This window comes from Pungitius pungitius, chromosome 21 (assembly GCF_949316345.1).
Source record: "Pungitius pungitius chromosome 21, fPunPun2.1, whole genome shotgun sequence".
In the NCBI taxonomy this organism is placed as follows: Eukaryota; Metazoa; Chordata; class Actinopteri; order Perciformes; family Gasterosteidae; genus Pungitius; species Pungitius pungitius.
In genome coordinates, this window is record NC_084920.1 from 3801151 (window position 1) to 3827949 (window position 26799).

The 26799-nt window shown below is 44.0% G+C and overlaps 1 protein-coding gene across 2 annotated transcripts in view; it reads left to right on the forward strand.

Moving 5' to 3' along the window:
* Positions 1–24377, forward strand: part of LOC119212947 (protocadherin-15-like) — a 91363-nt gene extending 66986 nt beyond the window's left edge. The window contains exons 26-37 of one of the 2 annotated variants that reach the window (XM_062559993.1): positions 299–411; positions 10101–10210; positions 10650–10790; positions 12550–12677; positions 15155–15385; positions 15730–15818; positions 16721–16897; positions 17024–17242; positions 18645–18653; positions 19503–19613; positions 22191–22211; positions 22762–24377. In XM_062559993.1, the coding sequence (XP_062415977.1) occupies positions 299–411; positions 10101–10210; positions 10650–10790; positions 12550–12677; positions 15155–15385; positions 15730–15818; positions 16721–16897; positions 17024–17242; positions 18645–18653; positions 19503–19613; positions 22191–22211; positions 22762–24352 (2940 nt within the window). In that variant the 3' untranslated portion in view covers positions 24353–24377. Of the gene's footprint in view, positions 1–298; positions 412–10100; positions 10211–10649; positions 10791–12549; positions 12678–15154; positions 15386–15729; positions 15819–16720; positions 16898–17023; positions 18562–18644; positions 18654–19502; positions 19614–22190; positions 22212–22761 lie in introns of those variants that run through there. The other variant, XM_062559992.1, reaches the window with a different exon arrangement.
* The last annotated feature ends 2422 nt before the right edge of the window (positions 24378–26799 follow it).

The following is a 26799-nucleotide window of genomic DNA, read 5'->3' on the forward strand; positions in this document are numbered from 1 at the left end:
GAGAACGGATAAGCAGGAAATAGGAGCACCCTGTGGGATGCGCAATCATCCCGCACTCCTATTCCTGTAGAAATGGCGTGCTTTTAGAATGCGGCCAACCAGAATAAAGACATTCATTTTGATTTATTCCCAGCCTGTCTCGCATTAGCTGATCCATTTGTTTTGCTGTCTCCGCTGTCTGCACACTGTGAAACGATGTGAACAGATATCCCTGCGACCCCACAGGAGTCGCCGTGCAAAACGAGCGTGTGGAAATCTACTGACTCCGTCTTAACCCGTTTGCTCATTTGATTGACAGCTGGTGGTGGTGGCCTACGACAATGGTGAGCCAGTAAAGGAAAACGCTACTCTGGTAGAGATCACGGTGCTTCAGCCCTCTGTCATCCCCGTGTTCACTCAGGAAGAATACAGGTACCCACGTGTGAATGCACACACACACACACACACACACACACACACACACTCAGAGTACATTTTTATCTATGTACCGGCGACAGGCCCGGCTTGAGGCATTATGTTTTCAAGTTGTCCAGCGTTCTATTCTCTCCATTCTATCTCAGAAAGGCATGCAAGGAAAATCTTCAAACGTTTCATCAAACGTGGGTGCCAATGCGCCATAATTAATAGGCTTGTTACGGGGTTTTCACACTAATGTCTGATAACGATAATAATGAAGTCATGACTTTTTGCAAAATACCAATAAAACACAAATGTAGTTTACATCACACGCTCCGTCAGCATCTTACCATACTACATCGTAAGTACTCGTCGTAAACTCAACCAACTGATAATAAAAAATGCGTCTGGAATTTTGCATTGTTTCCAGTTGCTACTATGACTAATACAGAGGATTAGTTTTTCTCTGGAAGCTTAAATAATGGCATTACCGCAGGTGTGATTAAATATGGAGCAGAATGTTTGACTTTCAATGAAAATAATCCACTGCGATCAACCTTTCCTCAATGAACAAAAGCAACACTGCAGGACTGTCGACAGGAACAGAAGGTGCAAAGTCTGAACAGCAGGGTCTTTACCCGCCTGATTCGGTTTATATTAAAACTCAAAGTGTGCGCTTTGGTGTGGGGAGATTCCAAAAAAAGAATAAAAGTAAAACACAGCAACTTTTGGGGTTTTTTTTATTAGCGTCGACTGCTGCGTCTGCAGGGAAAGTGTCTAAAGAAGCAGAGACCGTGTCCCACCATCATCCTTTTTGGGCTGGCCTTTCAGTTCCTTTGCGTGCTTCAATGAGTTGGCTTTCTCCAAAAGATTTCATATATTCAAATTGTCATAACAAAAGAATGCCTAATCAACCCAAACAAAAGCACAATACGTTTTTTTTTCTTCAGCTGAATTAAAGTCTGTGAAACAGTAAATGAAGACACACACACACTCGTCATCATTATAACTTTTCACCTTGCCGCTGCTTGAGGTCAGTGGTTCACCTCAGGTTTTCTCTGTTTAGACAAATGGGAAATTGGCCTGTAATCTACAATTATCTTTGCTTCTCAAACTCGGCTATGTACCATTTCTTTTTTCATTAACTATAACACTTTTTTATTTTCTCTGTCATTCTTTTTCCACCTTGTGTTTGCATCTAATTTACTGTTTAAAGCACATTGCTCCTGCCATCCTGTTGACTTATCAGCCTCCTTATACATCAATTTGTACCAAACGATGACAGAGGGGGTAAAAATTGGTCTCCTTCCATTTGCCTGCTTGTTAAGTTGTCTGTCAGGCCCAATATACAAGTCATCCCGCTGAGATGTAAAGTGCAGCCGAGGTTGAAACGTCATATTTTCTTCTCCATATTTGTCAGAATTGCTGATTGACTCAACAGTTTGTCCTCGGTTTCTACTCAAAACAAAATGGCCTTTTTCACGACGGCTTGTGTTTTGTGTCATCCTTTTGTTTTAGATGATTAGTCGTCCTCCCTGTTTGTCTTCTCTCGTCTTCCTTCATCACAAGTGAAAGCATGTCGTAGTTTCACATGCACAGTATGTGTTTAGCCATGTAAAGTGATGCAACTCACTCTTGCAGAGCCATTATGCCACGCGTCATGCATCAAATCACCCATGATGTCATAGGAGATCAGTTAGAGGATAATTAGCTTGTTTTACAGTTATTACAATACAATTTTCAAGATAGTATTTTTCCTTCCATTCCTGACAAAATTACAATGTGTCACCGTTTGTCTTTCCCACGGAGCACAAAAGGCTTTTCTATTTTTAGGGAACGGTTAGAGGCAAGAGAGAGATGTCAGCCATATAATACTGAATTTATCTATCTGAGATAGCTTCAAGCTTAAAGTTTGTTTCTGTGCCTTCCCGTCAACATGTTAGAATCTGTGTATTTTGTTTGTATTTCAGTGTATTTGTTGAAGGGAAACTTTGTAGATCTTCACTTGGCGTTGTTTTCTTAGGCCTATCAGGTTTTCTGGCGGTACATTCTTGGAGCTAGCAACGCAAAGGGAGGCTGCACATTGCTCATTTGCATGCATGCCTGCATTGTGTTGATATGTTTTTTTCCTCTTCTAATTCCACAATGTATACCAGCTTTGAATTAATTAGCCCAGCTTTATTTAATCAAAGCTAATTGTACTAGTGGTTTTAGGAGCTTACTAATGCTGCTGAATGATTTTTTTTTTTTTGGTTTCAACAGATGTGCCTCCACCCATAGGCAAGCCTGTATTAGTTATTTTAATGAAAAAGAGTAAGGGAAACAAGGGATCTGTTGAAAGACTATACAAACAACAACTTTCTTTTTAAATCTATGCTTACACTCATAACATAATTTGGTCTGTGGCTTTATTTATGAGGGGCATGCAAGATAAAACCCATATGCTCAGTTTACTGTAGGTTAACCGAAGGACAGTGTGCCAAAGATAGAAGGTAACACGCCAGGATCGTCACATAGAAAAACATGGAGCTTTGAGATGTGCACTGCAGTTAAAATGCAGTTCAGGCTTCCATGGAGAAACAATGTGGACATTTGACCAATGCACTTTGTTGACTTGCCTTGTCATAATAGTCAATTTCATAGAGACTTGGATCTTCCAACATATGTCGTAATATTATATATATATATATATATATATATATACACATATATATATTTACTATTATATAGTTTTATTTACAATTCAGAGTTCTAAAAAGAACACCTTTGTTGCTTTGTGTATAGGTTGAGATGAGCTACAAATATAAAACCACATAAAGATGGACTTTTGTTCGCTCAATCTGTGGGTTTCTCAACTATAAAAAGTTAACAAGACGATGAGGAGGTTTGTAGAGCAGAAATCCCCCCCTTCTCTCTCTCTCTCTCTCTCTGACCATCTTGCACCTGCAAAATCAGTATGCAGTCAGTGTCACATGCACACAAATAGCTATCAGCACCCAGTGGCAATTATCAGCATGAGGTTAAGTGAACAGAAAGAAAATATTGCCTTTCTCAAAGATTATACAGGGTCCTCCCACTACTTCTCTAGCCTGTGTGCACGTGAGCGTGCGTGCGTACGTACGTGCACGTTAATGCCGGTCCCACACTAACAAAATGCCCCATAGCCCCTTACTTTGTTAATTAATCTAATTAGAGAGTGGGGAGAGAGTTAAGAGCCAAAACAGTTATGAACATCAAAGCTTTGTTTCTCATCAAGAAATTGTGGGGATCAAAGATGGCAATATGTTGCTTTGCTTTTGCGTCATTACAACAATAGAGATAAAACCCTTTAGCGAGGCTGGAGATTTAGATAAAGTCGGCTTCAGCTTCTCAGCACAGATACAGTGCACGCTCTGTTCAAGAATCATAGGCATTAGGATCACCGCTGGAAGCCACGACTGTCAATTTACCCGTTGCAAGGCGAAAGCCTGAATGTCTGATTTGAAGTGAGCCCAGGTAGGGAGATTATTAGTCTGTATTGACCTTTGGTAAGAAAAGCAATTATCAAATCGTGCATCAAATGAGTTGTTGCGTCTCCTTGACGACACTCATCTGACCGATGCGCACAGCTGGTAAATAAACCTCTTCATCGATCGAATCATTTAAATGTATAGAAAGTTTAGCACTGGATTAAGCAAATGTGAAGAAAATAAAAGGCGTGGAATTACCTTATAAATTTAGTTATTTTAAACACTAATTTGTTTGGCTTTTCGGATAGAATTATTATTCATATATATGTTTTAATACTCTGTCTGTTTGTGATGCGAGCTGCCTCTTTCCCCCACTATGTCCAAGAGGCCCATGCACAGCACTTTAACCCCTAATATACCAACCGAACTCATCCGATGTGTGCCTCCATAAATCCGGTATCTGTCTAACCGATACAGCTGAAGGTTACCTCGCACAAACAGGAAGTGCTCCGGGCGATGTTACGACTGTGACATCCAATGCCAAACAACCACTGCGTTGTTATAAATAAGATTTTGTTTGCAGCTTGGAGGCAGTGAGAAAGAGGTTTGGATGAGAGCGAGAGAGAGAGAGACTGAGGTGCCGACGTGGAAGATTGAGAAAAGAGAAAGAGGGGACAGGCAGAGGAAGACGTAGGTGGAGGATGGCAAGTGTGGAGCGAAGGTGAAAAAGTGAGGAGAGCAAAGCGAGGCGACACAAGAGAGAAACTACAGTAGAAGTGCGAGGCGAGAGAAACGAGAGCAAACAAGAAGTCGACAGACAGGAGGTAAGGCTGCCGCTTCTTTAAAGTGGCGCACGAGCCGTCAGCTCGTCACCTTGAAGGCGCTCGAGACAAACAAGGAGACGAGCAGGTAAAGACTGCAAAGGGGGGAAAGCGCTGTAGACGGCATGTTCCATTAGCTTGATGTCAGTGGTGATCGATGAAAAGGCTAATTCCAGCCAATGGAAGCACTGCATATCAGAAAAAGTGAATAGAACAACTCTATCTGAAAAAGAAATGGCATCTATAGCATAGAGGACTGTAGTAGTTACATAGGTAGCAGGTGGACTGCTCCATCTCTCTGTCCCCGTCAGATCAGTCAGACGAATATGGCAGCATATTTTATGGCTGTGAAAGTGATGAAAAGGCTCCACTATCAGTGGTGATAGTTATTAAGTTATGTCCGGAATGTTGCATGTGAAAGGTGAAAGGTTAAAAGGGGAGGTTTGGCCTTCGGTTATCTCACCACGCTCTCTGACAACTGTAGAAACAGGATTTGTGCGTTTTGACAGGCAGATCAAAGAGGAAAAAGCTGAAATGGACCCTCAGTCAGTACATCAGTTTCTTTCAATTTAAAAGTCAGATATTCTTCCTCCTTCTCAGCCCCCTGGCAATTTATGACATAACGATCTTTTCAAGAGGGATATAATGAGGATGGTCAAAAGACCGCAGGAGGCAGTATCTTTTTCAACAATTATCAGTTTTTAAATCACGTTTTCAGTATATTTTAGTCATTTGTTTTTAACTCTTCTAAGTGCTGTCGTGCTTCTGATGAGAAATGGCTCCAGGACGAACGCTTGGGTGGGTTTCCGAGAATAGACTTCCTATTGATAACAGGCGGAAATCAAGACCTCTCGCACACAAAGACCAGAAATTTCAGTCACACTCAAACTATTTCTGTAAAACTTCTCAAAGTACAAAATCTAACGCACAAGCTGGAAGAAAGCCGTGTTGTTTCACCTTCTAGAATCAAAAACATCTCAGTCAAAACAGTTGTTCGTATCAGCAGTGTCCTTGTCATCCTGAAGCTCGAGGCATCAAATCAGAAAACACTTTCACAAACGTTTCTATCGTTTGCTAAAATGATCATTTTTTTTCCCCTCTCACAGCATGTGAAGTTTCATCAAAGTCCACCTGCTTCGGCGCACAGTACTGCGGGGGAGTCGGCATCAGCATCTTTTCTCACACTCATTAATTATCACAGGAACAGTTGGATTAATGCGTAAACCTCAAGGTCCATCATTCTTTTTCAATATGATAACTTCAGCAGAAATGCCCATTTTTCATTGGACTCGAGTCTCTGGTTTCAAATGTTATTTAAAGAGAGGGCGACGCTGTCGGGTCGACAGACTCTCACGGACACATCATCCCAGAAGATACGCCCTCCTCTCTTCACCGCGTGTTTACACACAGACTCAACATCACCATTTTTATCTCATTGCCATTTAAACTCAAACACTCAACATATTGTCTTTCTCCATTCAACGTATCACCCGCTTCCTCCCTCTTTTCTCTCTTTGCTCGTGTATCGTCTTTCTTTGCCTCTGTTTGCCTCCTTTTCCCTCAAAGGCCCTCGTGTATATACTGCCCGTCCTTTTCCGCTCCCTGCTCTATTTCGCATATATACTATGTATTAGTACGTCAACAGCGTGAGAGATGCTAACCCATTCAGCTGTCAGCTGACAATTTCAACAAAATGGTGAGGAAGAGGGCAATTAAATTGATTGTAAGAAAAAAAGAGTGACATAAATGCAGAAGGTTGCGATTGAATCAGGATGCAGAGTAAAAAGAGAGCAATGTTGGTTCTGAGAAGGGACAGGAAATCTGTTTTGATTATTCAACCAATGCGGAGCAGAAAAACAGAGTAAAAGTTACACGTGTGTCCTGGAATCTGAAACCAAATCACCAATTTTGACGCACCAGCACAACATTTTAACTCCGTCCCGGTGAGCAGACGTTTGCAAAAGGTCCCGAAAACGGCAATCCGGAAGAACCTAATTTCAAATAGTTTTATGTTGTAAAAATTGCGGCACCGGCCTCATCAGAAACCAGTTTGAGCTGTTTTTACCAGCATCACTCTATGAGCTCTTGAAAGTATACTGGCATGTGAACTGAAAATTGCTTTTCAGTCCTGAAAAGGGGGGGGGGGGGCACACAGCAGGAGAAGACAAAAACCTACAGAGCTCCAGCCAGTACTTAAAGGTTATTACTGCTGGCAGTTATGACTCCTTCAGTCTCTGAATGCAAGTCAATCAGTGACCCTCTGGGAAGGGAAGGTCTTAACGGGTGTCGAACTTTTGCATCCCAGACTTGAAAGGTCCTACACCTTGTCTTTGGACGATGCACTGCACATACACTACATTTATACCATGGAGATTCATTTATTATATTCGGCATTACAATTCCCCATGTGACTTTGTAAAACTGTTGTCGTGAGGCACAAACGGCCACGAGGACTCATGGATGAATTTTGGAAAGGTCATTCGATCTTTGATTGGTAAATAGATCATGCATTGATATGCAGATCCAAACAGTTTTAAACAAAAGGCTAAATGGAAAAGCGTGTCAAGAGTTTTGACATTTTGGACCAAACCTGTTATGGACAGTCTGAAACGCACCAATTACTTTTGTTCTTGACTTCCATTACAAAAAAGCCACATGGTGGCTGAAATATTGAGCTTATGCTCTTATAAACATACAAATATAAAGATAACAGTGGCTAATAAGACTCAAACTATTTTCCATTTTCGAGTACAGTATGTCATATAGGCGATCGAACGTGACTGGCACGTTCGAATAAAGCACCTCCCTTTTTGAGAATGAAATGCCAGAACCCAAAGCAACCAACCGGCTGCTCGGCACTGGAGGGACGTTGTAATTAGATTTTGACAAAAGAACCAACCGACAAAGAGAACCCCTGAATTCCAGCAGCGAGATGGAGGAGTTGAAAACGAGCAGTGTTTGAAGGGGAAAGAATGATGACGGAAAGATGTATCGCACACATCCGAATGAGACGAGCTAAAAAGGCAGGGGAGCAACGAGCGAGGCGAACAAATGTCTGTGAGAGAAAGACTGGAGAGAAAGGAGGCCCTCATTGCCGACCTCTATCGCTACCCTCGTCGCTCTGCCTCTCCCTTCACGAAGCTCAAACACTGAGCACGCACTGAGCTCACTGTTCTGGTGCGCTTATACCCTATAGACTACACTCAGCTTGATTATGTGTGTGTGTGTGTGTTTGTGTGTGTTCAGCGAATGAATGAAAGCACGAGTAAATCAGTATATGCATGTGTGTGTTTCTGTTATCAGCATCAGCCCAGCTTGCTGTAGTTAAGACAGTAATGATTAGAGAGCACAGGAGGGGATATAAGGGCTCCATGATGAGCCGTGTGTGTGTGTGTGTGTGTGTGTGTGTGTGTGTGTGTGTGTGTGTGTGTGTGTGTGTGTGTGTGTGTGTGTGTGTGTGTGTGTGTGTGTGTGTGTGTGTGTGTGTGTGTGTGTGTGTGTGTGTGTGTGTGTGTGTGTGTGTGTCCTCACTATGCACCGCACTACGCATGTGAACAAAGGCTTGTGTGCATCTGTTAATGTGCTTGGGCCCATCCAGTGGTCGCTTCCAATAGGTTGCAATACTTTCATATTTGGTTCTGTAAGATATCATAGTATTTATTATTTTCAACATGTCAATAATATATATATATATTTTTTATTTAGAAATATAGTTGTGTGATTTATCTACTGTCCAATACCAAAAATGTCAGGTGTTCTGACCATGAAACTTCAACGTTGAGAGGGGGTGGAACTGCACAGTAGACAAATGAAGCCTTTTTTTTCCCCCCAGAAGACATCTTGACATACAGCGAAAGCTGTACAAGGTTGCAAATGGTGACAGATGTCTTCAGGGGTCTGTTATGGTGCATTCTAGCTCTCTAGTCATGGCCGCCTCAAACGGAGCCCACACGGAGATCTTTCTATTTTTTTTTTTTTTTTAAGGTAACACCTGTGCTTTTCCTCTAACGACATGTCCGAGTGTCTCCCTGTGTTTGTGTGGTTAGCATCTTCACAAACAGCCCTTCTTCCTCCGCTCTCCCTCCCCAGTCGCCCCTCCATAGCTTAGCCAGTTGGTAGCTCCGTGTTAGAATGTTTGGCCAGCTGTGACGGTTGGCCTAATGACCGGACTGTTTCTTTTTTTTCTTTTGTTTATTTGATGGAGCCAAATCTGCTGGAAATTTGAGAGCTGCCAGACTCTGATGAAATCAGGGTTGTAAGCAGGAAAAAACTGCCGACCACATGGCACGAGGGGCAGGTGGACGGAGGCGAGCGTGAGCCCGGGTTCTCTTTTGATGGTGTAGTATCACTGCTAATGGGCTCTGTCAGAAACCCTGTTTACAGAACAATGGACACTGTAAGAATCCTAAAGGACGGAGCAGCACACCGGGTATGTTTCTAATAAAATATAATGACCTGGTTGAGCAATAGAATATTTCACTATTATGACTAAATGATGATGGGCTTTATTCAACTTTTTTGGTGTTGAATAATTCACAGATTGAGAGTCCTTGCAACCTGTACAATTATTTAACCCTGATTTCCAACGCAAATGTAATAATGAAGTTATTTAGTACAGTTCAGCTACCCAATGGACTGTTTAATCCAGGATGCATTAACTGTGTGGTGCGCTCAGAGATCGGTCTTGGCCCGCACTGGGATGCCCAGCATGGCGAGGTGGCCAGGCCCGCTTTGAGATAGGAACAGATGTGGTCAGCATGTGGGCCCAATGTGGACCATTCATCAAACGTAGGCTCCACGTCGTCTTCCCTTCACGGGGGGGGGGGGGGGGCGTCCTCGGGCGATGGAAGGAGGAGAACTGGCAGCGGAGCACAGATGAGACCTGCTGTCTCAGTCGGCTCAGTGACTGCTGATGAAACCCAACATTTGGTGATTTGTTTGCTTCCAAATAAATAAATAAATCGATGACAATATTGCTTATGGTAACCAAAGCAAAAAAGAAAACGCAAAATGTGTTTGTCATCAAATTTGCGCAGTCCGCAGCTGTTGAGTTGGACTGACACCGCAGGGAGAATTGGGTTACAGATCTACTGCCGCCTCTTTGAATGAGTCCGATCAGACGAAGTGTTGCATTTGAGTGACGAGCGAGGACACGGCTGAGAGGTGGCACATCCGATCGCAAGAGTCTCATTGATACAAGATGAGCTGAGTGTTTACGCACCCCACCTGTTGGAGTCGGGCCCGGGTAACACAGCTGCCGGCATTGGGGTGAAAGGAGGGGGGGGAGTGTTTGGCAGATATAACAGTTTAACGCTCAGTTGTAAACGACTCGCCGAATCGCAGTCGATCCCGGAAGGGAACGCGGGGCCTCCGCCTGCACATACATAATTCATGCTCATATCGGTTGATATTGATTGACTGATGCGTTTCCCAGGTTCCCGCGAGTGAGCGAGGAGGCTGCTGTGGGAACCCCGGTGGGGACCATCACGGCGGCGGCTGTCAATCAAACTATCGTCTACTCCATCATCGAAGGCAACCAGGGAGGCGAGTATACTACCCCCACCCCCCCACACACACACACACACACCCCCTGTGGGTCATCCAGTTGGGGAGTGGGCTGAATTCACTTTGTGTGTGTGTGTGTGTGTGTGTGTGTGTGTGTGTGTGTGTGTGTGTGTGTGTGTGTGTGTGTGTGTGTGTGTGTGTGTGTGTGTGTGTGTGTGTGTGTGTGTGTGTGTGTGTGTGTGTGTGTGTGTGTGTGTGTGTGTGTGTGTGTCGCCAGTACAGTGGTTGGTAAATGTATCCTATTAGTTTGTGTGCGGTTCATAGGTTAGTAAAAGTTGGTATAAATGGCTTGATTTTTCTTGTAGCATTAACTTTATTTTATCTGATAATGAAATACTTGAAATGTCAGAGTTTGGCAACCTGAATGAGCTGTCGTTCATTCTCTCTCTTTTTTGAAAACTTTTTTCTTCCCCCTCAGGCGTGTTTGCATTAAATAAAACGACAGGAGTGATTTCCACGGCCAAGCCCCTGGACTACGAGGCCAACTCCTCCCACGTCCTGAGGGTGGAGGCGGACTCCATGAGGGTGGTGTCCTCCAACCTCCGGGTTCCCTCCAAGAGTGAGTGCGTGTTTCTGTCTATGAACTCGCTTCCAACATTACAGGACCAACTTTTCTATTGTATTTTTTTGCCTGTGCAAGTTCCCCTCAACTCTTCACCTCGTCTGTGCTCGAGGACTGGGCCTCCTCCGCTGCTGCTGTTACCTTTTCCTCTCTCTCAGGTGTCTACCAAACCTGTAGGCTTCACTGTTCTCTCTTTTAAAATCTGTTTCTATTATCATATTTAGTTATGTAATGTAAAGATTTAATATCGAAAAAAAGATTTAACTGATGGTAGTGAACAGATGAAACTTGTGTGCAGTTTGTAAGATTGTAGATTTGATTTTCAAAGCCGCAGCCTATCCCCAGAGACCCAAACACAGAATGATTTGTGCAGGTCGTGAACCTGTTGTTGTACTAGCACAGCCCAAAAGGATTTCAGTCAGTTCTGCACTCGTTTTAATCCAGACATCAAGTGCATTTTACTTTAGTTGCGTAAGGGAAAAAAGAATAAACAATATTATACAGTTTGAATTGAAATGAAAACTAGTGTGAAAATGAATATGATTGGTGTTTTTCTTCTTCCTGCCTCTCTTTGCTGGTATTTCTCTCTTTTCAACAAAATAATCTGCATTCTTTTTAAATGAGTTTGTTTCCCGGCTTTCGCCTTTTGTCTTTAATTAAAGTGTTTAGTAGTTTAATTTCATCCAACTATTTGAATTTCATGCAAACGGCAGAGATTAAAACAAAAATCATTGCAGTAAATTGGAATCCCTCCAAATTAGCACACATTTTAATCAGGCAACAATCGATACGATTCTAACCATTTGTTAATCAGATTCCTTAATTCTTCTAAAGTGAAGGATGGAATCGTGAGTAGACATTTTGATTTGTTGTCTCAATTGCCGTTGGATTACTTTGTTTTTCACACGCTCACGTATTTGTATTTCATTTTTTTCTTAGAGTAAATTAACACTTGAGCAGTTCACAATTCTGGGATGTTTTTCTATTCTTCGGGCACATGACTCACCATCTCACGTATATTGTTATTTTTGGTTTAATGTTGTGATAAATGGATATTTGAAGGCAGTGTTTTCAGAGTTAACGGTTCCCCGGCTGATCTTCACGGGAAACAGGCCTTAACTCTGGCTGCAGATTACTGGGAAACGATGCTTAATCAGCGCTGGACCGCTTTTGCGCTCGCCAACCGCTACCAACCACGGACCCGGGAACGCAGCAGCAGGAGCGCCGTTAACATGATGCGAAGCCACAACAATATTATCGCTCACAGGCAGAGAAATCACCAGCTGCCGTACTTGTGATATCTTGCCGGCAAAACAGAAGCCGTGCCTGTTTTTTTTTTCTCCTGAATATGGCACGTCTTCATCCGGCGGGTCTAAATCACTGATGTGGCTTTTCTTGCCGATGTGTGGCACAGGTTCAGAACAGAAGGTGGTCAAAAACATATTCAATCATAGCTTAAAACGAACGAACGGACCACACAAAATGATCTTTGCCTCCTTTTTGACACGTTTCCCAGACTTGACGTACACTGAGTCTTTGTTTAGGAGCTTTAGTAACGTTGTAGAGGCAGAAAAATGAATCCATCGCTCCGAGGGATGCACAGGTTTTTTATTGCGAACCTAACTGCAGCAGCGCTTCCCATTGGGCATGCACGTTTTGCAGATTTGAATAATAAACACTGCTGGTCATGATTATATTTTCATTCAGTTCCAAGGGAGGTTTTTTTCAAAAGTTTGAGTGTGTTTGTGTGTCCCAGCCAACACTGCTAAGGTGGTAATTGACGTCCAGGATGAGAACGACCACCCGCCGGTTTTCAGCAGACCTCTTTACATCGGAGGAGTCACAGAGGACGCGAAAACCTTCACTTCCATCTTGAAAATACAGGTACAGATGCACAGGCACCTTCATATCCAACAGGTAACAACTTTTACTTTTCCCCTCATTATGTAATCAATTCTTGCTTAAAATTCCATGATTCATTTTCACCCAGAATGGAGGCGCTTACAATGCTAGTTTAGGTGTGTGTGTGTGTGTGCGCGCTTGTGCTGTTTAATTTGAATGTAGATAACATTCAATCCAGAAAGTAAGACGTGATATTTTGAAGTCTCTCTCACTTGACATGTGCCTCTATCTCTCTGTAAAATTGAAACATCTTTGTTTCCCTTCATTTTTTTTCCCCATCCAAACACAGGAGCATTTCACGTCACTGTAAACAACTCAAGCAACTCTCACATTATTAAAATACCTTTTAGGACCCAAAATGGGTCACAGAGCTCTCAGCTTCAATCTGAGAAGTAGCAATATGTTTTAATGAGCCTGGATGCCACAAGAGACTCTGGCAGAAAAGTATGCGCTTTAATATTTTATTACAGTTTTTAAGATCATTCTTCGACATTCCTGCTGCACCGGAGAGAACAGAGAGTGGCAGGAAAGATGAGAGAACGAGGGAGAACATGCAACAAGGACTCGTATTCAAAAGTGTGGAAAATGTGCTTTTCTCTAAATCCGGCGTGTCAGATAATGATTCCTCTGCTGCAAACACCTGAGGGTGGTGCTTTTGCATGTTGATTCTTGGGTGTCTGAGCCGGAGCGGGTTTACAGTAACCCGCTCGACAGTCTTCTGACCCCTTTAAATACTTCAACAGACTGACAGGAGAAACGAATAGCCCGCTAGTAGGTCTCGATCCCCACAGGGAGAATGAATAGATCTGCAGATTGGAAGCGAGAGGGATGATCGATGGTTAGATGGAGGGATCCCGCTGAGAGACAAACTGGCCTCAGAGAAGAAAGCACGGAAGACATGCATGATTCATGGGTGGATCAATAGATCAATAGGTCCATAAAGATGGACAGGGATGCGAGCGACAACATTTGATGACATTCAGACGAAAGAGGGAGCGAGGCGAGAGGCGGAGAGAAAGTTTGAGAAATGAAATGAAATTCATCTCCATTGTTTCATTCAAGTTCAGCTAATTGCAGCTCATCTGTTGTGTCGAAGCATGTGTGTTTTTTGAATTAGTTGTGCTGTGTGCTTTACTGTGTATTGCTCCGTGCATGGCGAGCCTGGTCGTTTTTTGTTTTTTTTTTGTCATAGGAAGCCAGAACACAAATATTGATTAGACTGCAGATGAGCCTGACATCGGTACCTTCAAACCAATTCCTTAAACCAAGTGCTGGTCACTGCTCCCACCTTAACCGAGTCACAGGCAGAATTTACCAAGTTTAAATAACGCGTTGGCTTCTGAAGACTAACCAATAAGCATTAGGAATCCAGATATTGATATTCATGCATCTTTTATGTACGTTTTATGTCATATGTAAAACTATTCATGGAAAGAAAAAAGGCATTATTTCTTCTTTGTTTGGTAAGAGTGCTTTGGACCGCTCGTAATGTAAAACATTGGTGAATCAAAAATCTTATTTTTGTGGATATTTTAATACCAGAATTAGGGTTAGCTTGTTTAAGCAGGTTGGAGTTTGAACACATTTGCTTCTAACTGCAGTAGAATATAACCAAGTCTGTACTCGACACAGTTTATGTCACTGCAGGTATTGGTGTATCGCTGAAAGGTTATCAGAACTGTGCCACTCACTTCTGCAGGAAACAACAGAGAAAAAAGATCGTACATGTATTCTCTCCTCAGTCTGCCCTTATTCCCTCGTGTTCCTAAAGTACGCCTTCGTATTTCTCTTTTCTTTTCTATTGTTTCGTGTTTCCTTTTCCTTCTTCCCATGCCATCATTTTGTTTCTTGCCATCACAACAACAAGTTTGATGTGGTGGGTTTTCCTTTAGTGGGATCTGCAGTCCGTACTCTTTGCCCTTCTTGTAAAGACCAGGCGATAAATCAATGTCCGCCTGAGTGCGTGTCTGTGTCTGGACGCCTGGTTTGCGTGTGTGTGTGTGTGTGTGTGTGTGTGTGAACGCGGGGGAGACGTGATAGTTAGCCAAAATGACAGAACAGATGAATAGACCTGCGTGAAGCTCAAAGCTCCACTTCACCCCCTGCTGATGATCCAGAGTCCTACATAAAACGGCACAAGCGAACAGCAACCCAACCAAGGGAAACGACAGTAATGCGTGGCCTTTGGTGGGTGACAAAGACGAGAGCGAGACGGGAAACGAGTGAATAATAAACACGGATCTGCCGCGTCGCGATCAGCTGCTCAATCAACGAGGAGGATAATCATCACAGAACGTAGAATAGATGACGGGAAGAAGGACGGAGTTTTCTGTCACTCTCGCTGTCACTGACCTTCGTCAAAATTATTTCACCATGGTATATGATGATGATGATGACATATTGGTGGTGTGATAGCCATGATGATTAGTGACACGAAGGTCATGCGGCTCATTTTACAGGCCCTGGACGAAGACACGGGTAACTACAGTTCCATGATGTACCGGCTAATCATCTCCCCTCCCGCCGGTAAAGACACCAAAGATGGTAAAGATGGATTCATCATCGAACCTTTCAGCGGCGTGGTGAAGACGGCGATCATGTACCGCAACATGAGGCGGTCGTATTTTAAGTTTGAGGTGGTTGCCACGGACAACTATGGTCAAGGACACAGCAGCAAGGCGGAGATAGTGGTGTGTATGTTTCTACCTATTTATTGTCAATACTGTTCATAATCATTTGTTGTCTTAAATTTTCCTCATACGACAGATTTAATAGCTGAATTTGGCTTGATTGTGATTTATGTTTTGTCCAAAATGTCCTTGAGGCAGATCTGAAAAACAAATTCAAGTAGACACAGCCTCGCAGCATAGTTGGATTGGATATGTTATCTTTTCCAATTTAAATTTAAACTTGTATTTCACTGGTGGAGGATCTGATACGGTCAAGTAAAACAATTTACAACCAAATAAGGCTTTTTTTCAGCTAAGTTTAGTTCCTAAACTTAGTTTTGTTTGGATTTTTATCTGTTATTCAGGTTTCAGTCGTGAACCAGCTGGACATGCAGGTGGTCGTATCAAATGTCCCTCCTACTTACGTGGAGAAAAACAAAGACAAGCTCCTGAGGTAACTTAAATAAAACGGAATATTTTTTGTTATCATATGAAATATCAATGAATTATTTAAAGCATTATATAAATAATGTGCCCTAAATGATGAGAGTCCATTGTTTCAATTACAGAGGAAACAAAATCTTTTTTTTAAATAGACCACGCTGTGTTATAGAATAAGTACTTTTGACATGTTTTGGGGTTGGTATTACTATTATTATACTGCAATATACTGTGATTCCAAACAACAATGTTTGTGCTTGCAGTCATTTGTATTTCTTAGAAAGAAGCCCAATCGTAATAGGCAAGAAAGCAGAATCGGCCTGGAAAATGTTTGCAAAGATACTTTCTTATTGGGACCTTTTGTAATCCTGTTGGCTCCATTGTAGTCCTTCCCCACATTCTGCGTCATGAAGCCAACGTGAACACTTCTTGTAAATGTCTGAAAGGCGCTTGCCTAAATCAATCAACAAAAAAAACAGCTAAAAGGAGCGATGCTAGATGGATGTATACAAAGGGTTCTAATGAGGTCATATTGTGTCACGGTATTATTGTCATAGAAACGTAACCTTTGCACAGCTGGAGTGCTTTTTTTTAATGGCGTGCTGCTCGGGGCCTGGTGGTGAATTTTCTATTTTTCCTAGAAAAAGGCTACAAGGACACACTTGCGTGTCGATAGTGATGTTTTAAAGCAGTTGCCATTTTTTGTCTCTCTACCTCACTCTCCTGTCGGCCTGGCGCGCACAGGCACATGCACACAACTTAGCTGGATAGTTCCCGCTGTGAGCACTGAGCAGGTGTTTCTGTGGGGACAGAAATCAATATTTCCCCTCCTGGTTGAGAGGATGTTTGTCAATGGAGTTGTTTTGTTTTTAATATGTACAAGTAGTTTTCAACAAGTTATTTCTTAATCCATAGCATTTTGGAGCGCTACGTCCAGGAGCAGATTCCGGGAGCCAAGGTTGTCGTGGAAACCATCGGGCCCCATCGCCTTGCCGATGGAACGGAGCAGGAGGACTACACCAAGTCGGACCTCATGATTTATGCCATCGACCCCCTGACAAATAGGGCTGTTTCCAGACAGGAGCTCTACAAGTAAGAACTTTTGCCGACAGGTCGACAAAAAGTCAAAGGACAGCTCTCCCAGATATGCATGTTGTCACGAGAGGGCCGCAAGTATTTGGAGTACTGTGTTACATCCTCGCCCGTTCTCTCCTCAAGGTTTCTCGACGGTAAACTCCTGGACATCAACAAGGAGTTCCAGCCCTTCCTTCCTCCTGGAGGACGGATCCTGGAGATCCGAACCCCCGAGGTGGTGACCAGTGTGAAGAAGGCCGCGCAGACTGTCGGCTACACGGAGGGGGCGCTGTTGGCGCTGGCCGTTATCATCATTATCTGCTGTGTCCCCGCCATACTGGTTGTCATTATCACCTACAAACAGTAAGTCATCTTTTTGGCACACTGATCAGCGACAACTTGGACTGTTTTGCCCCTTTGATTGGCTTGTGTTCGCAATATTTTAGACTTTTTCTATTGAGCGACAAATCCAACAAAAAAAGACCAAAACCAACCGAGAAAGACTAATTTCATTACCTTCATTGTTTGTTCAAGCTAATTGGTAACAAAGCAAACTACACTGTCCACATTTACAGCAATAACCAACACTGGTCTGGTCCAAATGAAACAGGAACAGAGTTACAGAATATAATGAGACATAAACGTATTATGACATAAGGTTTTTTCAGCTGTCTCTCTCTCCTGCCAAAATGCAGTCATGCAGTTTTTGTTCCTTTGTCATTACCTTCCCATCCCTAATGGTCCTGAAGAGAGAAGTCATACAGTCATAAAAAGTATTTTGGCTGCACGATCAATAATGGGTAGACAGAGATGCACGTACGCACGCGCACACACACACACACACACACACACACACACACACCACCACACAAATAACTCATAACCTCCCAGCGGAGATGATTATTGCCTGTGTCCTAAGCCTGATGGAGCTTATTCCTGCGTGTGATCGGCCGGCATTGTTTTCAAAAACAAAATTCTGCCTCGATGAATAAACATCAGCACGGCGCTTTCCTCACTCATTCGGTCATAAACAAATTTCAGGTAACTAACGGAGCCTTTTTAAAAGTAAGATCCGATATTTTGATCTACTTTTAAAAGTTTCCGTACTTTCTTTTCTTTATATACATCAATGTACATGCCTTGTTAGATTAATTATTGAGGAAACCTCATAGCCAGCTATTGAATTTATTCCATTTCTACTGTATTTGTGAGCTAGGCGTTCCTCTCATTTATGTTTATGTAACGTTCAAATGTAGGTCCTCAACAACAGTCTGGTCTAAAACAGGAGATACAAGATAAATCTGACAACCTTTCCCACGGCACATCTCTTTTATCCGTTTATCTTTTCATCACCTGGGCCAGTCACTTCTGCAGATGATTCAGAATGGCAGCTGGTCCCACTGTGCCAATCCTAATAACGTGTTGGGCTAACCACAGTGAAAGGCTATTCATTTAATCCGTCTCCCAAACGCACATTAACAAGCGCGCGCACACATGAAATGGATCAGTGCTTTTTGGAGAGCGCCGCTCATCCAAACAACAACAACAACAACAGACTGAGGATTTCAGGGAAGAAAAAAACAGAGTAATCAACAGCAAAATAATCCCCCGGCCTCGTTGGCTAAATGACTGTAATGAAGACCAACTGTCCAAATCAATTGTAAAATTCTACGCATAAACTGTGTTCTGAGCGAATTATGGTTCAAATGGTGACTAATCTTTCTCTGTGTCTCTTTCTGTCGCCCGCTGCATCCGTCCCCACCAGATTCAAAGAGTGAGTCCTGCTTCCATCTTCTCATGCTGTCTTAAAAGCCTCTCGGTGTGCATTCATGTCTGGACTTTCATATAACTAACTAGCTAATAACGAGGGGCAGAAAGAGAAAGGACAGAAGACAATCAGATAAATGTATCAGGAAGAACGTGGAATCAGTAAATGTCCAGAAAAGTAAGTGTGTGTGTGTGTGTGTGTGTGTGTGTGTGTGTGTGTGTGTGTGTGTGTGTGTGTGTGTGTGTGTGTGTGTGTGTGTGTGTGTGTGTGTGTGTGTGTGTGTGTGTGTGTGTGTGTGTGTGTGTGTGTGCGCGCTCGTGTACGTAAGTCACGTTTATGTTGACAACAGTACTAATGCCAGCTGGTTATGCATGTCATAGATTAACATCTTAATGATTTACGACGCACGTGAGTAGAACATGAAGTTAACCACCGTGCCAGCTTGTTGATAATGAACGCTCTAATGAAGAAAAAGAGAAGAATTGGGGGGGATTAAGGGACACAAAGCATGCTAAGAATATGAAGTACACACACAAGGTCTCCCTCTGACTGATTATTTTGGGGATTTTTGCCCAATGATGACAAAAATAACTTGCCCTTCATCAGAAATTTTACCGAAAAACACAAATGTCAACCTCCTTGTGGTGCAAGTGAAAAAGGATCAACAAATGTGTACATGTTAAAACGTACGCAATTAAATGGGCAGTCAGGATGAGCTTTTTAAGAACCAAGCTGATGGAGACAGATGGATGTACCAAAGGTTTGGGATCCCCTGCACAGTTTATGAACCTTTCACTACTGTTTTTTTTCTAACTTTTGATTCCTAACCCTGAGTTTCATCTGTGCCGTGTCCAGGCGCCAGGCCGAGTGTGCCAAAACGGCCCGTATCCAAATGGCACTGCCAACGGGCAAACCCGGGGGGGGGACCGCCAACAACCTGTACGAAGAGCTGGGTGACAACGCCATGTGAGTGAAGTGTGAACGTGGCCTTTTATGTTCATGAGCCAAAACAAAGGCTCTTTAATCCTTAGCCTTTCACAGTGTGCCTTTTGTTTTGTGGGATCCGACCACGCGTTCATCTCCTCACATACCAATCATCGCCATTAGAAAAATGCTTTTAAATATTGTTGGCAAATATGGGGAGGACAGAAGATTCTTATTGATTAAACCGTGACCTTAACTGAAATTACACCATAAATATTGAACATGTTCTGTCATTATTATTGCCGAATCCGCAAACAATGCACCACGCACCTGAACTCAACATTGATTCGTTCGTCACGTCTGTCAATCACCAACAAATGGGTTGTTTTCAAGGCCGTTGCTATGACACTTGTGGCTTACTAATGAGAGAGTCTCGGGGGAATGCATTGACAAAAGATCACACGTAAACCACCCAATTGCACAAAAGCCGGCGAGAATTGTGCCGCAATCTGCCCTTCATCCCTCGGCCTGCGCTCGCAGTGTTCCCCCGCTGTTCATGGTGCGCCAAAGCAGCCTGAAAAAACAAGAAGTGTCCTCTTTGTGTTCTGCAGACACTCATTTATTCATCCCAATTTCACATTTTGCACGGGGCGTCGAAACTGACACTATGCGGAGACGACATTGTGGAACTCGCATCGAAGTCGCACCAAACAAAGCTCTGATTTCTGAATGCATTAACGGTCGCAGATAAACTGCCATTTTATCTTCGCAGAGTTCAGCGCCGTGCAGCTCCGTCCTTGTCGGCTTGCTGCTTGTAATGCATACTAATATCCTCACCGTGCAACAGATAAAGGGAATCTCAGCCATCTGCCCACAGAACTACGTTCCCTTTGAGTGCAGCCTCTCAAGTTCACTTGGAGATTCTCAATCGATTGGTGGCTTTCGATACCTCGGTGAAAACACGACTCCTCGCAGAGTATCTTTAATGCCTTCGTGGTAGATTTCAATGTGAGTTTAAACGTGTTTGCTTTGGAAGCGACGTGATTTCTTTTGGATTCTCCACCCAAAATTCCGGTCTTGAGGCAGTAAATCATTCTCAGCAAGTAGAGGCAATAAAATGCTTTTTAATGATAATGTAAAATTATTTTTACTGTATAAATTATGTCTCAACTCCTTAACGTGCCGACTCTACTCCACGCTGCCTCAAAACGTTGTTTCATTAGGAGGCACATTCTCTTCATTACACCCTGTAGCTCCCCCGTTTTTACTGTGTATCGCTCGCACATTTAGTTTAAATCATACTATAATTGACGTGTTGGGTTAAACTGAAGACTGAAAGTCGTCAAGGCTACATGCATGCACTTTCTGAAGGCAATACACAGATTGTTATTCATAATTCCTTACCGGAGCGTTGAGAGGAACTCCTATCAGCATTATATGCATCACCGGCTGCCTGTGTGTCCTTGATATGCGTCCCGACTCCTATTATCGTGAGAGCAATTCATTTGGAAGACGGTAGGAACTATCTTCAAATGACAACAAGGGATTTTCGTGTGTGTGTGTGTGTGTCTGTGTGTGCACACGCTCACACACACACACTAACCAGCCAAAATGATCCCCTGTAAAAATGTGTTCGGAAATGAACTTGGATATGAGATAATTGAAATAAATGCAGCCCGTAATTTATAAAGACCCCCCCTAGGCGATAATTAATTCTATTGATAAGCTGCAGAGCATGTTTAATTGTGGTTGGGAAGGTCTTTTGTGTGGTGTGTGTGTGTGTGTGAGAGTGTGTGTGAGAGTATAAAACCTAGAAAAGTGCAAAAGTTTGCACATTCCTAATTAAGGTATGTAATAAAACTGCTCAGTAGAAAGATTTTGAGGCAATATTTGATGTATTCTGGTGTTACCTCTGGGGGTTATCTTGACAGGCTCGGTTTTAATGGTGCTTTTCAATTACCCGGGATAAATAAAGTGTTCTTTAACGTACAGTATTATTAGCAGCACATTAAATTAAGCTAGTTTTAAGAAGCTAAATTGAAAGGCATGTTATTTAGCAACGTCGTCATCACTTGGGCTGTGTAGCAATCTTAAACATCCAGCAACAACTAGATGTGTACGATACTTCTTCCCTGTCTAGAAAAAAATGAAACAAATATATTGAAGATTTGATTTGTTAACTATACTTTTAAGATTACGTAATCTAAAAGGGTCCGTATGCAAGTGATAAGCAGACACTGCATGTGACTTCCTCCTCCGGTTGACTGGTCTGTTCATCTTCCCTCTCTGATCCATCCATCTTTTATCCATGACTGACAGACAAAAGTGAGTAGGAGGCCGATGGTATTTTTGTGTTGGTGTCCCGTCCCTGTCGGTGCTTACTCTTTGTTTTACGCGCAGGGCGAGTTGTGACTTGTTAGATCAGTGTCGCTGAAGCAACGATTGTGTCTGATCCATTATGTATTAGAACCCTGGTAAAGTCCCAGTGGTTTGCTGGCATAGAATCAGCCCGCCGTGTGCCATCAGGGGCTAAGAGCCTGCAGATTTTCAACGGTAATAAGATGCACCACAGACTTCATGCACCTTCGACCTCTTTTGGAAATCTGCACACTCTCTGAGCTCCGTGACACAACGTTGTCTGTCCCCGCCCCCAACAGATGCCCCCCCTGGCTGTAGTCGTGATGCTGTAGCGCCTTGCTAGCGCGCTCCTTTTAGCTTACATACGATGTATTTGCATTCCTTACCTTTGTGTTTTCTGATTATCTTTTAGCGCTCCATCTCCTCTGGTAAAAACAGCACTGACAGTAAATGTCGTCGCGTCTCGCAAGAATCCTTTTCAATGTCCCTTCATCCCTGTCCTCATTTACCTCCTAATGTGAAGTCTCTTTTCATTTCATTGACCAAAAGGCTTTAGCAGACGTTTTATTGTTTTAGCCGCTATTCTACCGTTCTTCATGTATCTGTGTTGTCGCTCCCATTTATGAAGCATGTTATCGAACTTCTCTGCTCTCGATTTAAATCTAATTCAGTTCCCATCTCTCTCTTCCATTAAAAATAGCTTTGCTTGCATCTTTCCAACCCGCTTTTTTTTTTATTTTTATATCCCTCTCTTCATTCCGTCTTTTTTTCCCTTTTCAAATTGTCTCCCACGCACCAGCCGGTCAAACCACGCCGGTGGCAACGGTGGCAGTTTGGACGAAAGCGACCGCCAACGTCTGCTCTCGGACTTCGCCACGCGGGCCATCGCTGCCCATCGTCAGTGCATTGCTAACGGGGGCGTTCTCAATAACCGGCCGAAGTCTGAATCCAACATAACGTTTCTTTCGGACGAAAACCCCCTGACCATCAAAAATCCCATCTACCACGAGGACGGGACTTTGAGTAGCCCGGCAACTCTCGGGAGGAGCCAGAGGAGGAGGGACCTTCTGGGCAATTTCTCCCCTTGCAGGAAGGGCATTCGAGAGGCCTGGCTCAGGCTCAGCTCGCCCGGGGGAGACGGGGGCTTCGGGGGGTACAGTGGCAGCGACAGCGGATGGGGATCTGGAGGTGGACACAGCTGGACCCTCCCGTCGAGGCTGCATCGGAGAGACATGTATGCCACGCTGAGACGGCAGGTGGTCATGGATCCCGTCCAGTGGGAGCTGGAGCTTCTAAAGGCCGAATTTAGGGAAAGCAAAGATGGCGGCCTGGATTCGGGATTTGACCGGGGGTTGGATTCAGACTTGATGGGGAGCCCAAGTCTGGAACCCAAGCTGACGGTCAAAGAACAAGCCAGACAATTTGAGCAACAGGCGCTGCAGGAAATGCGGCAGAGGCAAAGCGTGGGGTCTCTGTCGCCTGATATCGTGCTCTCTATCTACCCGGAGTCTCCTCAGCACCACAAGCAAACCCCCACCCACAGTGCTCCGACCGCGCCGGTCAAAGAGGGTCCTCCGAGCATCATCGTCACCCAAAGCGACGGCGGCACCCCCCCGCCGAGTCACAAGCCGACTCCTCCGGTGCTGCGGCGCTTCGGGGCCAATTTAACCATGAATCAGGGTACGGAAGAAAGACTTCAGGTCCATTTCGACTTCATCCCTGATCCCCCATCGACCCCCCCGCCGCCGCCTCCGTCCCCGCCGCCGCCTCCTCCTCCTCCGCCCACATCTGCCACGCTATCCCCATCATCTCCTCCTCCGCGCCACCCTTCCTCCCCGCCGCCTCTACCTCCCGCTTTGTCTCACTCCACCCATGCAGGAAAGGAGGCTCCTCCTCCTCCTCCTCCACTTCCTCCCCCTCCTCCGCCGCCCCCTCTGCCTCCACCTTTGTCGCCCTCCCTCCTGCGCCCGTCCACCTTCGTCCTGCCGTCTCTCTCCGAGGTACCGGCCCTGCGGCCCGTGTCCCTCCGGGCGCCGCCGCCGCCGCCCCTCCCCGCGGAGCCCGACGCTCCCCGAAAAGAGCTGAGAGGGATCCTAAAGAACCTCCAAAACATTGCGGACATCGAGAAGTCGGTGGCCAACATGTTCAGCCAGATCGACCGCAAACAGATCCCCCTCAAAGCGGTCATGAAGAGCCGCGGCTCCATAGATTCTCTCGACTCCTTGGATGCATCGGTGGTAGCGGCAGAGGAAGGAGGAGGAGGAGGAGGAGGAGGAGAAGAGGGAGGTAGGGAAGGAGCTGGAGGAGAAAGGGCGGATCCTCCGCCTCCCCCTCCTCCTCCACAGATTCAACCCAACCCGAACATGACCTCCATCGTGGAGGAGCTTGAGAAACGCTTCCCCTCTCAGTCTACGATGCTCTAGCCTTTGCCTTGATATGATATGGAAAGCACACACAGAGAGGGGGAGGTTGGGGGGGGGGGGGGGGGGGGGGATGCGGGGGTGTGTGTTTTCCACACGAGGAAAGAGGAAAAAAAAAACTTGGCTCAGTATAAATTCTGTGGGTAGAAAGAAAAGCCACAGAAAGATGTTTCTCCTCATTGATGTTCTTATTGTGAACGGAAAAAGAGTAGGAGTGAGGTCACATCCTGCAAAGCCCTGGGGGGTCGAGTCATAGCCGATTCCCCCCCTCGGTCATCGTATCCTACGTTACTTCCCTTTGACTGAAGGACTGTTGAAGGATGAGGAGGTCCTGTCAGTTTTCACTCTGACATCGAAGCTCAACATGCAAAGAGGAATTGAAGTAGTACTTCTTCAAATTCATCTGCTTCTCCTGCCATTATTTAATTTTTCACAAAAAAACCTTTGGTTTTATTTTGGGTGGTGGGAAATTGGCTTCACTGGCCGCAGATGGAGCTTGATTGATAAAGTGATTAAAGGTATCGAAAGGCCTCCTGAGTGACTTTCAGTGGAGTCTTCTCACATCTACGCGCAGTAGCTCACATTATTTTCAACATCTAATGACAATCAATAAAGGACATGGTGGCTGACGGATTACTTGCTATTGTGAGCAGCTAATTACCACTTTAGGCCGGCTGTAACACCCATGGACGTCTTGACTAGTTCATTCTAGATGTAGTGGGTGGGAAAAAGAAAATCCAACTTCAATTTTAATGACTTCCTTGTATTTTTTTAGCGTGACTAGTATTTCCCTGTTAGAGGGCTACAACCCGTGAAATGATTAGTGTCAGGTTCTGGTTTTTTTACTCTCAGTTTCATCAATACTTACCTTGTAAAACTGATGCTTAAACACCGTTACAAATACGATGCATCCATCTGTTCCTATCAATAGGTCGCTGTTTCCATCTTTGTTTAATTTGATTCCAGGCACAACGCTGTATCCTAGAAATGACATTATACTACTAAAGCGTTTTTTCCCTTCACTCTCTGCAGCCTTTTTAAAAAAGAAAATATGAATAAAAGGCTACATTTTGTCTATGAAGTAGAGTTCAGTTTTGGGCAACACAAGCCCTGTGGTTTAGTTAAGGGTGCACATCCTCATTAAGTGGATGAAAAAAGCCTCCATTCAAAACACGCATCGATCCACCGGCTCTCCGCTCTGTGTGCGGTGAAAGACAGATCTGTTGTTCACACACAGTTCTTAGTATTTCAGACAAAGGCACACACGTGGACGTGTAAATGGGAAGGCGTGAACGAGACGCTGATCGCAAATAGTTGTTGTGCAGAATCGCTGGATCCTCGCCTTGTACATGAAGCGCTTTTCTGGTGTCTGTTCCGCTCGCTGTCAATACTCTGAGTTGTTAGTTCTGTTTTAGGAAGTTGATTTAGCGGCAGAAAAAATGCTACATTTTAATGATTTTTTTTTTTCTATAGGGTTGTTTGCTTCTTTTACCAGACGTTTTTTCTCATTAAAAGACTTTTTCAGTGTCTTGGGGTGGTAATTATTATAAAAAAGTCAATAAAAAATGTGGTGCTGACGGAGAGTATCAAAGACCTTCTCAAAGCAGCCGCTGGTGATCATTCTCAAATGAACTGATGTTAAATGTTCCACTGACTGAGGATCCAGTCTATTTAACGAAGGTCACGCATGGCCAAATGAATCCAACCACTGCAGTTAAAAAATTTTAAGATGTTTCCACTCGTCCAAAGAGGTTTGTTGTGCATCAAAAATGTTTTTTTAAACTCAAAAGAACTAAAGTACTTTGCTGTTGCACACAAACTGTTGGTTGCTCTTTAGCAGGCTCACTACGATGTGAACATCATTTACCAGTTTAATGAAATGAATCATGAAAATATTGATCAAGCAGGTCAGGTGACACTTTTTCATTTTGCCTCCTGGGTTTCTTGTAGATTTCTGTCTTTGCAGATCAAATCTCACTGTTTTTGCAGCAAAAGGAATCACAAGTCCTCCCTCAAAGAAGTGGCAGCCATTGAATCGCTGCCATTCCTTTAAAAAGTCTTTAAATATAATCAAAGCCCAGGTAGATCATTGCTCCGTCAGCAGCCGATTACACTCCCATCAGCTCGAGCACTTTAATCAAGTTGTCTCCGGAGGCATTTTGTCATCACGAAGGGACTGAACCACACGTGTCCCACACGACCAGCATGACGCCGATGATCATATCCAGAAAAATTGGATCAAATCACGATGTAAAGTCAAATCAAACAGACTCAGTCGGTGGTGTCTGTGGTTCTCAAGTGGCGACGTGATGAGAACCTTCAGACTGCGTCTACGCGGATGTTGAGTCGGGACGAGCGCGCTGCACACAGGATCCCGATTAAGCATAAAAAGGAATGTGAACGTTTAAAGAAGAAGGAGAAGAAGAAGCGGTTGTAGACATTGCTTTGGT